General features: G+C 51.6%; 1 protein-coding gene across 4 annotated transcripts in view; it reads right to left on the bottom strand.

Moving 5' to 3' along the window:
- The window catches only part of ACSL5 (acyl-CoA synthetase long chain family member 5), a 248,611-nt gene that overhangs the window by 110,959 nt on the left and 124,502 nt on the right, over positions 1-13,150 (bottom strand). For all 4 annotated transcript variants that reach the window (XM_078643777.1, XM_078643778.1, XM_078643779.1 and 1 more), the window contains 2 exons: positions 4,515-4,614; positions 2,731-2,909 (listed from right to left, as the gene is read on the bottom strand). In XM_078643777.1, the coding sequence (XP_078499903.1) occupies positions 2,731-2,909; positions 4,515-4,614 (279 nt within the window). The remainder of the gene's footprint in view (positions 1-2,730; positions 2,910-4,514; positions 4,615-13,150) is intronic.

Genomic DNA, 13,150 nt, shown 5'->3' with positions numbered 1-13,150 from the left:
AAAAGCATAAAAGGACTGGACCTGCTGCCTGTGACTTGAGAGGGGCCCTGAAGAACTTGACCTGCTCCCCCTTGCGCCCAGGGCAAAGAAGTGGACTACAAGGGTTAGTCAGCCACCAATGAGTGTGGATACAGGGGCACAACAAACTTCAATAGGGCTTTTTCCGAAAGTGCCTAGCTGACGGATGGCAATTGGACTGGAATAGAATCTGCTGTAGGATCCTGTCTGATACTCTCAGAGTCTCTTAGTCTCTTCCCATGAGGTCCTGGGGGCCTTAGAAGTCACCTCCTATTATGATTCATATCTAAGAAGAAAGTTTAGAATCTTTGAAAGACTTGCTCCAGAGCTTCACTGGGAATTGCTGCGAAAATATCCAACCAAAAATTCCACAACATCAGATCGAATTTCAGCTTTATCCTGCACAGAGATCTCTGTACCTCTAAAAAAGTGACAAATTTCCTTTCTGTGTTGGGAACATTTTCTAATAAATCTTGAAAAGCTCTACAGTGTCAATTGGACGAACCTGTAAGTATGTGACCTGTGGTTCCACGGCAGCAGCCACCGTTTCAGTTTTGACCCGTGTAGAAAGAATTTTAAGCTAAAAAAAATTGACCAAGTCCCTTTTTGAATTTGGACTTACAATTTATGTCAAACTTCGCAACCTCCCTTCTTCAGAGGGAGCAATCTGCTTTTGTGTATATGACCATGGCTCCATCACAGTTGACCTCAAATTGCACCTAGGTCCAAGTCTACTGCAACTTTTGACAATTATTAGCACTTAGTAACTTTTTGGAGCTTTGCGCTTTTTGGCGCTATTGTTATCTAAGAATTTTAAAAAATGATATCTCCCGTTCCCCTTATTGTATTTTTGTTACTTGGGTAACATTTTGTTTGTTACAGTTTACTCTATTGTATTTTTTACTACATTTATAAAAGTGCAGACATGAATTGCACATTCACAATTGCAGAGCACATTTATGATATCAAGAGAGGTAATTACGAAGCAAAAAAGCAAGCCTCTGTTACAGGGTGTCAACCCACGAAGCAGGAGAGCCTGCTGAACAAAGCTTCTCAGTCAAACCCCTGTCCTGAAATACATCACTGCCTGCCGGTTGATATCGGGTGCAAAGCAATGGATCAACTAACCAAAAAAATGCACTGGGGGAGTTATGGACAAGGGAGTAAGTTGGAGAAGGAGAAGTAGAAAAAAGGGTGGAGCGGAGGGGGAGCAGGTAAGCAAAAGAGACAGGGAAAGGTGCAGGCCAAGGGGGCCTAAGGGACAACATTAGTATTCAGCACACTAACACAACAAGATGTAATTCATCAACCACTTCAGCTGGGCTATACTCTAACCCAAAAACACGAGCAAAGCTACAGTCATTTCTCATATTCCAAGCATTAGCAGTAACTGCAATATCAAGGGTCTTCTGAGGGCACCCCCCCTGCAGTACCGTCTTCTACATTTTACAACGGACCCTCATATGCCTAGGCGGTTAAGTGGCAACACCAGTCAACACTGATCAATGGCCTCTATCTTCCAGACCAGGAACGGGCCCCTAATCATCTTGCATTTCTTCACCTAATCGTTCAATGTGTACGTGGCTCATTCATTAAGCACAATTCTACGTAATTCAATGAGCCACTCACTTAGTGTGGGGCACGCAGATTACCACAAGAGGCCTCGTCACGCCTCCAGCACTGGTCGTGGGGCAATTGGTGACTGTTTCAGCTTCCAGGAGGTCCAGTATCCATATTGGAGGATCTTTAAATACAGAAATGTCAGTTTTGGTTCCCGAACGACTCTGCCATGATCAAAGGTCAGTGCTGACCAGTCTTCCGTCGAATAGTCCTTACCCAGGAGCGTCTGTCACATTAGTCTAGTCACTGTGAGAGTGGTACCAGAGTGCAAGGACCTAATCAGAATCCAGTAAAGCCCATTTTACACTTTTATTCTAATTCACTTTTTTATTGCTTGGGGTTTTGACTTTATTACTGTTCTGGTATTGCATAAATATTTTACACATTGCCATAAGTTAAGCCTGTCTGCTCTGTACCTTAACTACAAGGGGGTGGGTTGGATTTCTTGTCAATCCTATTTGCATGCTTCTTATTCAGTGACTTTTTATTTTCTTCTTGTGTTTGTCTCTCCCCTCGAGCACAGATTTTTGCTTTTTTTTACCATGCTTTTGATTGGATGACTTGACTCCTTCCCAGCTTCATATGAGAAATGCACTTTTTTTTCTCTTCAGCACTCCATGCATGTGCTTTCTTGCTCTCTCCCTTGAGTGCTGCTTCCTGACTGAAATCCCCACCCCAAACTCTTCATGTAGCTCCTCCCATCCCATCTGTTGCTTTCTCCACATCTCCCTGTCCTACTCTGTTTGTCTCTGTGTTCTTTTTACAGTGACTCCTCCCTTTTTTTTGCCAGTGGCTTTGGGATGCATGCACACAAATGCATCTTTATGCTTTTTTGTTTTTTGCTGGTGCTGTTCAGCATTGTCAATAGCCATTTGGTTTTCTTATTCCAATGATCTTAATCATCGACAAAAAAGGTTGGATAAGCCAGCAGGTCTACGTTGGCAAAGCCAGAATGAGAGGCCTAATAGTTATACCAATGCTTGTTTCTGTACTTACGATGGCCCCCTAAAAACGGATAGTAATGCACCCCCTTTTCTGTTATCAAAGGAATAATTTACAAATCAGCTGATAAAGACCAAATGATGAAGGTACCTCCACATCCTGGAGCAACAGCACCTCGACGTTAACCTTGGCTCCCCGCTCCTTGAGCTCCTTCTCGAAGGGGTCCATTAGAATGATGGTTTTCAGGCCCGTGGTCAGCTTTTTTTCACAGTTGTCCAGTAATATTGATGCCTTATCCGGTTTGTCACACACCACTGTGGATATTTCAGCTGAAACACCAGGTAACCACAATTAGCACTGCTGTCTAACATTACTTGGATTGTTTGATCGGTGCATCAGCAGAAATTATGCAAGCTGTAAAAGACATAATGAACTAAAGAGGTTCATGGCGATTCACTAGCTCTTGAATATGTTCATGTACACCCTGTGCTATCATTCTAACCTCCAGCTTGATATGCTGATATCGAGATATTGCTGCTGTGCATTCTATGACAACTTTACCTCTTTCCATGAAAGTGTTTCATATGTTAGATATTGTCCTACCGTCTAATTTGGCATTGCAATTTACCAATATATAAGTTGGCAGCTAAGGTCTGTGTGTTACCTGCAGATGACATGTTTGAAAAGAAGCTATCGAGTTATGTAATGAAAACATCATATAAACAGTGTTACAAAATTACAAAAATAGAGGATGAAAGTTGTGTATAACACGCAACGGCAAAGCAATTTTAGCTAGCCTTGACAAGTCCGTTTTTGTATCCTTTTTGTACAAAGACGATAACAGACATTACAAGTTTTAAAGTAAAAAAAGTAAACATATTGTCATTAAAAGGTGATATGCATATATCAGCAGAAAAAATAACAGGTAAAACATTGCCCATTGCAAAAATAAATAATAAAACAACACATTAAATGAAAACAGAATTGAAAGCAGAGATTGGTCTATCAGTCTTGGAACTTAAGTGGACTATTTGAGACAGGCTTACACCCGCTTACTTCACGTTGTAGTTCCTACAGTACAGAATAGCCATAACACTGGACAAAAGTAAACTTCCTTCTAGAGTCCCTGAAGGGAGGCCTTTTTCAACCAGTTTTGATCAAATCGCAGTTATCAGTCAAAAAACAGAGAGCCTGGAAATTATATCTATTCTCTCCACTGGTGAATGGACATTGCTGTGTGAGTTCAGTGAGAGGCCGCCCTGATAAAGAAATCACATAATCGAAACACATTGTGGTATATTCAAGGCATAAAGAAACGGGGGACCGCATAGCTATCAATAACGAATTGTCATATATAAAATTCGAGTTTTTGCGATTTATGGGATACCACGAAATCATTAAGAAGGATATTTTAGCCATATAATCAAGAATAAGGTATTATGAAACCACAAAACAGTAAGCAGCTGCATGGAATCTTTTCAAAAGTACTCATGTGCTTAAACATAATTTTATATTTTTTTCTCACATAACCAAACAGCTGTGCACAGGGTAAAACAGCGTGCAAAGTCAAGCTGTAATTCTGTGGAATATGTGTTGCAAACTTTGACCTGTGAGCTTGTGCCTGTAGCAGGCAGAAGGATCTGAGAAGTAAAAATAACTTGATCAAGTATAGTCTATTATCTACATAATTGTGTGCACAAGGGCCGTTCAAGGTTTTTCTTTCGGTTCTTCAGTGGAGCAGACCTAGCCTGTGGGTAGAGTTGCGGCTCAGGGTTTGTTAGTTCCGAGGTGCGCCATAGTATAACTCAGATCAGAATGCAAGGTGTGGGTAAACAGGAAGTGGCTGTTGGGGATCTAGTGTTGCAGTTAGTCATACGAACAACAGAAATACACCTGAAGAGGGCGTGTCGACGAATAAACACATGTCCACTTACATCTGTTAACGATGAAGACGATGGCCTCCGGGCCTAGGGTGTCGTAGAGCGGAACCACCACCATGGAGTACGTGTAGCAGCCGAGCTCTGTGATGACCCACTGGGGGGGAAGCAGAGAACATTATTACCAACAAGGTCAGACACCCAACATCTGCGACTGAGTCTACGCTTACAGCGCCTAGATGTCTGTGAGACTGTGGGACGCGACAGGGCTCTTCCATAAACACTATCAATACTTGTGAAAAAGCGGCCATCTTTATTCATCTTATAATCACCAGACAATCCAACAACAGCTAATTATGAACCTTAAATTCACCATGAACACCTGTGATGTAAGCAGCTCACAGCCTGATCCCACCAAGACATCTACAAACCACACTCACACACTAACTGACAGGTGGCTTTACCCCAAGCCCCAGCTGGTCCAGAGTGAAGTCCACCAAGCTCATCATAAAAGCATCCTTTACTTACCCAGTAGACTGATCCCTGTACCACCTCCCTCTTAGGTCTTTAAGTATTTATATCATGATAAAGGCATTGTAACACTTGTAAATATAGCTTGCTTGCAATTTGAGTTGCAGTGTGTCTCATGGATTCATGACTTGATGAGGCACACCCTTATGGAAGGCTTGAAGCCCAGGCCGGGGAAGGTGACCTGATGGGGGCCCGAGACAAACGCCGCCGGGGCGGGAAACACGCCACCCTTACCCCGTCACGGAAGCCCGCGAAAAAGGGGCAAGCCATGGCACCTCCAATCTGGGGGCGAGTTGGCGAGCGGCCGGGGGAGGGGGATTAAAGAAGGGGCATAGGGCCTAGGGTAAACCACTCAACCCTCTCTGGCAGAGAAGGCACCAAAGCACGTTGTCAAGTGGTATAATTTAAGGTAAAGGGACACAGTCAAAGCTCAGGGGAGGGGGAGGTGGACTCGCCCCTGGTAGGGGTTTTGCAAAGCAGCCTGCTCTCCAGGGCTTGAGAAAGGAGCATTCTGAGGTTGACGTGAGGGGTCCCCCATAGCCGTCATGTGAGCCCAGTGTATGCGTGTGACTCCTTCAGACGGCACTGGCATGTTGAGGGAATACACTGCCCTGAACAGTCATTTTGATAGAAACATTAAAAGGACCTCAAAAGTGTACTTTAGTGGCCAGTGGTATTGGACTGCTCTACAGGAGTCCTGCTCAATAACGGATCACAGAAAGAGTGAGGCCTGGCTCTGTTCAACTGCTCAGCTTGGTGGGGTGGATGAGTTTTGTTTCCCTCAGCAAAAGCCAGGAGAACTGCAACTGAACCACAGCCCCGTACAGAGACCTGGTGGGATTATAAAAAAAACGTTTTAGAGCCCAATTTAGAGTTTGACGACCAGTGTACCCTGGCCGCCAAACCCTTGGTCTATTCGCCTCATTTAGAGATGGGCATACTGTACGTTTTTCATTGACAGAACTCCTGTTGGATCAGTCGACGGAAAACTGACGATGTAAGCAGCTGCGGCCCGTGGAGGGAGTTCCGTGGGGCGGAAAGGCGGGGCGGGAGAGGGGCAGGGTGGGGGTTGCTAAACACCGGAATAGGGATAATGTGAGGTAAGTAAACAATTTAATAAATAAAACAAATTTCGTAGCGCGCCCTGCATCTCAAAATACGATGCAGGGCGCGCTACGAAATTCGTTTTATTTATTAAATTGTTTACTTACCTCACATTATCCAAATTCCGGTGTGTAGCACCCTCCACCCTGCCCTTCCCCCGCCCTGCCTTTCTGCCCCACGGAACTCCCTCCATGGGCCGTGGCTGGATGTAAGGCCAGCAAGGAAAGAGTTTACACCTCCTGCCCTGTTTGGGATAGGCGGTGTAACGTATTTTTCTCTGTCCTTCACTGGCAGGAAAAACTTGCTGGGGAGGGACAAGAAAATAATCATGATTGGTTTATTCATTAAATTAATAAACAGTAATTTTTCTGAAACAAACTCCGGTTTTGTAAGCTTCTTTCTGTAAAACAAGAAAATGTAAAAAGTTTAGTGAGCAGCTGTCAAAAATGACAATGGTCGTCCCCTGAACATTGTGTACATTGAATGGAACTGCCTAGAAGGTGGCTGATTTCAATGTATAGAGATGACTGCTGGGTGGGCGGTCATGTCTGGGTGGGCGGTCATGACTAAATGTGACACTAAGGGGCCGATTACGATGTCAGATGGACCTCAACCGACTGACCGTCGGTTGGGGTCCAGCCGAAAATCTGCTGCTGTGATCCACCCGCCACATTACGATGTGGTGGGCCGAGGTATCAGGCAGAGGGACCGCCCGCTGCTGTTCCAATAGGCTCAAGGAGCCTGTTGGTCTAGCGATCAGAATGTTATCCCTACAATAAGGACACCACGATAGGGATTATGATGGCCCTTTCCATCAGTGTTTCTGTTGGACAGGCCACATGAAGGGCCGCTCTCCCCCGGCCCAACCAGGCCCGAACCAGCCACGCAAGTACCACACACCACCATTGCACGTCCACCGTCCCCGCAGGGACCCCTACACTCGAACCTGTTGACCCCGTAGGCCGACCCACTACCGGCCTGCGCGCCCATCCTGGGCGCCATCTTGGACACTCCACCACGAGGCCGCCTGGCCCCCGATCGACCTCAACCCTGGGCCTGGCCAGGCCTCAGACATTCCGGCACCAACATCCACCCAGGAGGTGAGCGGGCTACTTGGTCAGTCAATGGGAGCAGGAGGTGTCGATGGCTCTCACCCGCCAAGTGCCGCTCGCCCATCGCCTCCCCGGACGCTGGCTCCACCCCCCTGCTGGGTGTCTGAACCCCCTCATCCCGGACCTCCCGACCTCCAAGTGCGAGGGTCCGGACATCAAAGCACACCAGCCCTATAACTGGGGCAGCTCCAGAGCAGGACGGGAGTTGTATCTTGGAGTCGAGAGACGCAAAGAAGAACTCATCCTTGACGGACTACTGGCGCTGCCGTAGCTCTGTCTTGTGCACCCTCGTCTTGCCTGCTGGCGCTGCCGCGGCTTTGGGAACCACCCTATCCTTCATCATCGTCGGGACCTGCTGGCGTAGCCGCGGACCGTTTGTAACCACCACCTTCATCGGGACCTGCTGGCTCTGCCGCGGACCGTCGTCTGCCTTATCCATCTCGGGACCTGCTGGCTCCGCCGCGGCCCGTTCATCTACACCACCGAGCTCGAGGATTGAGAGCTATTTTCCATCGTTTTGGTAACAAGACTGTCCCGCTACCCTTTTCCCAAACAGAGACCAGAATAGAGGGGACCCCTGAGTCCAGACCTCCTTGTACCATTCTACCGTACTTGAAGAATTGTCTATAAAGTATCGTTGAACTTTATCATTGTGTGGTGTCCGTCTGTGGGGGGGAAGTTACTTGTCTGTACGATTCACTGGAGACGGCTCTCCCCGGAGACCTCTCCCCGTACCCTCGGCCGACCCTCCCGGTCCGTCTAACATTGGTGGCCAGCGACGGGATCCGAATCACCGCATAAACCGTACAGAGAGTAGCTCACCCCACGGCGAATCACGATGTCAACTAAAGAAAGCGGATCAACGGAGAAATTCCAGATGGAGAAATTGGGCGAGTACAGCCATCGTGAACTTAAACAGTTCTGTATCGAATTAGGTATCGCTACCACCGGACTAAATACCAAAGATGACTTTAAGCAGGCCCTGGAATCTTGGGCAGAAACCGGGGCTGCCGGAACCCCCGATCAAGACATCACAGCACAAACCCCCATGGCCCCTGAAGAGCGAAGAACGGGTCTCTCGCCAGGCGAGATCCAGGAACGAGAAAGAACCCGACTACACGAGCTGGAAATGGCCCGGCTCAAAATGGACGTTGAACTAAAGTTGGCCGAACAGAAAATCAACTTAGAGCACCTGCGTCTCCGAGAAGAAAGAGAGGAGAAACAGAGACAAAGGGAGCTCGAGGAAAAGAAACTGGCATATGAACATGAACGGAAATTAGCTGAAATCGACCTACGCAAACAGAATAAAGAAACAGGGGTGCCCGAGCAACCCCACACTCCAGGGGCAACAGAGAAGAAGGTACACATCCCCAAGGATGTCGTTCGAGAATACTTCCGAGAGGACGACATCCAGCAATGGTTTAAGGCCTATGAAATCGCTATGACTGCACACCGGATCGATAGAAGCGATTGGGGGGCCGGTCTGTGGGGGAGATTCCTCAATGAGGGCCGCGACGCCCTGCTGCAACTCCCGGACCAGCAGATGACCTCCTATGACCATATGAAAGCGGCACTCCTCACCCGCTATGGCCTCACACCCGAGATGTACCGTCAGAGGTTCCGAGACTGCACCCGCATCCCAGGTACAACTTGGGTGGACTATGTCAATTACTTTAGCCGAGCCTTCGAGGGCTGGATCAAAGGAAGCAAGGTCACAACCTACGAACAACTGTTCAATCTTATGGTATGGGAGCATCTGTCGAACAATTGCTTCATTGAACTTCGCCAGCACCTCCTCGACAGCAAGTTAACGGATCCCCGGCAGCTCGCAGCCGAAGCTGACCGGTGGGAGATCACCAGAGTGAGTCGAAATGGGTCCTCCGAACAGAACCGGAACAACAATGGTCAGCACCGTCCCCGAGGAGGTGGAGGCCAAGGACGCGGAAGAAGCAACGCTCCGGTCACCCCCACTATCAGCCCCACCCCCCCGTCCAACCGGGGCAGCACCCCAGCGCGACCGGGACCTCGAGCCAATGTTACCTGCCATCGATGTCAACGAGTCGGACACTATGCAAACGACCCAAACTGCCCCCAGTACCAGAGCCCAAGACCCCGCCAAGTAGCCGCTGCTGCTCTGGGGGAGGAACGGATCTCAGAGGAACAAGAAGAATATGAACAGGAACACCAAGAATGGGAGCCAGCCGCCATGGCTCTCGCCTGCCTAGGGGGGAGAGACATGGTCCCGCGGGTCCCCCTACCCGCTAATACCCAGAAGTACAGCCAATGGGTGGGCATCAATGGACGCCGGGCGGAAGCCCTTCGTGACACTGGGGCCAGTGTAACAGCCGTCCGCTGTCACCTGGTGACCCCCGAACAATACTTACCAAACATTCTCTGCCCTGTACGTTCAGCCGATAACTCAGAAAGTCTGTGTCGGATGGCCTGCGTCCCCTTCGAATGGGGAGGGGTCTCCGGCATGTTGAAGGTGACGGTCCGAGATGATGCCCCCGTAGACTGCCTCCTGGGTAATGACCTGGAAAGCTCTCCATGGGCAGCAGTCGAACGAAAAGAGCACCTGGGGATGCTGGGCGTCCCGGACTGGGCGTGCGTCACCACCCGGTCCATGACCGCCCGTGCCAACCCCCGCCCAGAGGAACTCGAATGGCCGGCGCCACCGCCTCCGGTCGCCCCCGCCGAAACCACCGACCGTGACGTCCCCCCCGAACCAGCTCAACCTCCAGACCTCGCTAACCTCGACCAGTGGCCTCAAGAGGGGGGGCCCACGCAAGAACAATTTCGCCAAGAACAAAGGACCTGTCCGTCCCTCGAGGGACTCCGCCAGCAAGCGCTAGCCCAAAGCGCAGGGGATACCTCCGGAACTCACTGGGTCTACTGGGACAATGATCTGCTGTACAGTGAGCAAAGGATCGCGGAGCTGGGGGCCAGCCGAGTCCTAGTGGTACCCCTCCGTTTTAGAGACTTTCTGCTAAACCTGGCCCACGATGTCCCCCTGGCAGGACACTTGGGTCAAGACAAAACCTATAGCCGCCTGGTGACCCACTTCTTCTGGCCCAAAATGAGGGACAATGTACACCAGCATTGCCGATCTTGCCCCACGTGCCAAGCCAGTGGGAAGAGCGGCCGCAAACTGAAAGCCCCCCTGCAACCTTTTCCCGTGGTCACCACCCCGTTCGAGAGGGTCGGAATCGATATCGTAGGGCCCCTGGACCCGCGCACAAAACAAGGCCATCGATTCATCCTGGTGCTAGTGGACCACGCCACCCGCTACCCGGAGGCTGTTCCCCTGCGGACTGTGACAGCCCCGGTAGTCGGCCGGGCTCTGATGGGGATCTTCTCCCGGGTGGGCTTCCCCCGGGAGGTCGTCAGTGACAGAGGCACGAACTTTATTTCGAAATACATGAAATCTCTCTGGCAACAGTGCGGGGTTACCTACCGGTTCACGACCCCCTATCACCCTCAAGGAAACGGACTCGTTGAGCGGTTCAACCGCACGCTCAAAGGGATGATCGGGGGGTTGGAAGAGCCCCTCCGTCGCCAGTGGGATGTACTGTTGCCGTGCCTTCTCTTCGCATATCGAGAGGTTCCCCAGAAGTCCCTGGGCTTCAGCCCATTTGAACTGCTGTATGGACACCCCGTGCGCGGGCCGCTCAGCCTAGTTAAGGAAGGCTGGGAGATGCCCCCTCTAAAGAACCCACCAGATGTGTTCCGCTACCTCCTAACACTCCGCAACCAGACCCGGCGATTCCGAGAACTAGCAAAAGCCAACCTAGAGGCCAGTCAGGAGGACATGAAAAGGTGGTATGACCGGAATGCCTCCTCCATCGAGTTTGAACCTGGGCAACAGGTATGGGTGATGTCCCCCACCGAACCCTGCGCCCTACAAGACAAGTGGACAGGGCCCTTCAAGGTGGTCGAGCGCAAGGGTCCGGCTACCTATCTCATCGACTTGGAATCTTCCCGGAACCCCCTCCGGGTCCTCCACGCTAACAGACTGAAACCGCACTTTGTACGGACAGAACTCAGCCTCCTGATGGCCACAGACAATGGGGCTGAAGAGGACTCCGAGCCCCTCCCGGACCTCCTACGAACGCGGGAGAAAGACGGTTCCGTAGATGGGGTCCGACTCTCAGAGGCCCTCACCCGAGAGCAACACCAGGAGTGCCAAGTTCTCCTATCACAATTCGCCAGCCTGTTCTCCCTCACCCCAGGGGTCACTTCCTGGTGTACGCACGATGTGGACACGGGGGACAGCCCCCCTATCCGCCACCGGGCCTACCGCGTGCCAGATCGGGTACGGGCCTGCATCCAGGAGGAAGTAGCCAAAATGCTCACGCTCGGGGTCATCGAGCCCTCAGACAGCCCCTGGGCCAGCCCTGTAGTACTGGTCCCCAAAGCAGCTGCCCCCGGCACCACACCAGAACTCCGGTTCTGCGTCGACTACCGGGGCTTGAATGCGGTCACCAGGACAGACGCACATCCCATCCCCCGGGCAGATGAACTAATCGACCGCATGGGAGCTGCCCGCTACCTCAGTATCTTCGACCTGACGGCGGGCTACTGGCAAATCGGCCTCACACCCCGGGCACAAGAACGTTCTGCCTTTTCCACGCCCGATGGCCATTACCATTTCACAGTCATGCCCTTCGGCATGAAGAATGCCCCAGCAACATTCCAACGGCTCGTCAATCAGGTCCTGGCGGGGCTCGAAGGATTCAGCGCCGCCTACTTAGACGACATCGCTGTATACAGCAACCAGTGGTCCGAGCACCTCCACCACCTCCGAGCAGTACTGCACGCCCTTCAGCAAGCTGGCCTCACGATCAAGGCCAGCAAATGTCAAATTGGGCAAGGGTCTGTAACCTACCTCGGGCACCAGGTGGGAAGCGGCCTGGTGGCCCCTCTGCAGCTAAAAATTGCCGCCATCCAGTCCTGGCAGCCCCCCACTACCCAGACCGAGGTACGAGCCTTCCTGGGCCTCACGGGCTATTACCGAAGATTCGTGAAAGACTATGGTACTATCGTGAGGCCCCTCACAGAGCTCACGTCAAAAAATCAGCCCCAGAAAGTCAACTGGACCCCAGAGTGTCAAGCTGCATTTGAACAATTGAAAGCCGCCATGTGCTCCGCCCCTGTGCTCCAGGCCCCCGACTACAGCCGGGAGTTCATCGTCCAGACGGATGCCTCCGACCATGGCATTGGGGCAGTCCTGTCCCAAGTGAACACCGAAGGCCATGACCAGCCGGTGGCCTTCATCAGCCGGCGACTCCTACCACGGGAACAACGCTGGAGCACCATAGAGAGGGAGGCCTTCGCGGTGGTATGGGCCCTCAAGAAGCTCCGGCCCTACCTTTTTGGCACACCCTTTCGGGTACAGACCGACCACCGACCCCTGCAGTGGCTGATGCAGATGCGGGGGGAAAACCCGAAGTTACTACGCTGGTCCATCTCCCTACAAGGGATGGACTTCACAGTTGAACATCGGCCTGGGCCCGATCACGCCAACGCAGATGGCCTGTCCCGGTTCTTCCGCCTCGACGCGAAGAGTCCCCAAGAGAACGGGTAACTCTCCCCGCCTTCAGCTGGGGGGGACGCATGTTGGACAGGCCACATGAAGGGCCGCTCTCCCCCGGCCCAACCAGGCCCGAACCAGCCACGCAAGTACCACACACCACCATTGCACGTCCACCGTCCCCGCAGGGACCCCTACACTCGAACCTGTTGACCCCGTAGGCCGACCCACTACCGGCCTGCGCGCCCATCCTGGGCGCCATCTTGGACACTCCACCACGAGGCCGCCTGGCCCCCGATCGACCTCAACCCTGGGCCTGGCCAGGCCTCAGACATTCCGGCACCAACATCCACCCAGGAGGTGAGCGGGCTACTTGGTCAGTCAATGGGAGCAGGAGGTGTCGATGGCTCTCACCC

Source organism: Lissotriton helveticus, chromosome 5_1 (assembly GCF_964261635.1).
Source record: "Lissotriton helveticus chromosome 5_1, aLisHel1.1, whole genome shotgun sequence".
Lineage (NCBI taxonomy): Eukaryota > Metazoa > Chordata > Amphibia > Caudata > Salamandridae > Lissotriton > Lissotriton helveticus.
Note: the sequence above shows the minus strand (reverse complement) of the source record. Positions and strands in the feature narration are given on the sequence as shown.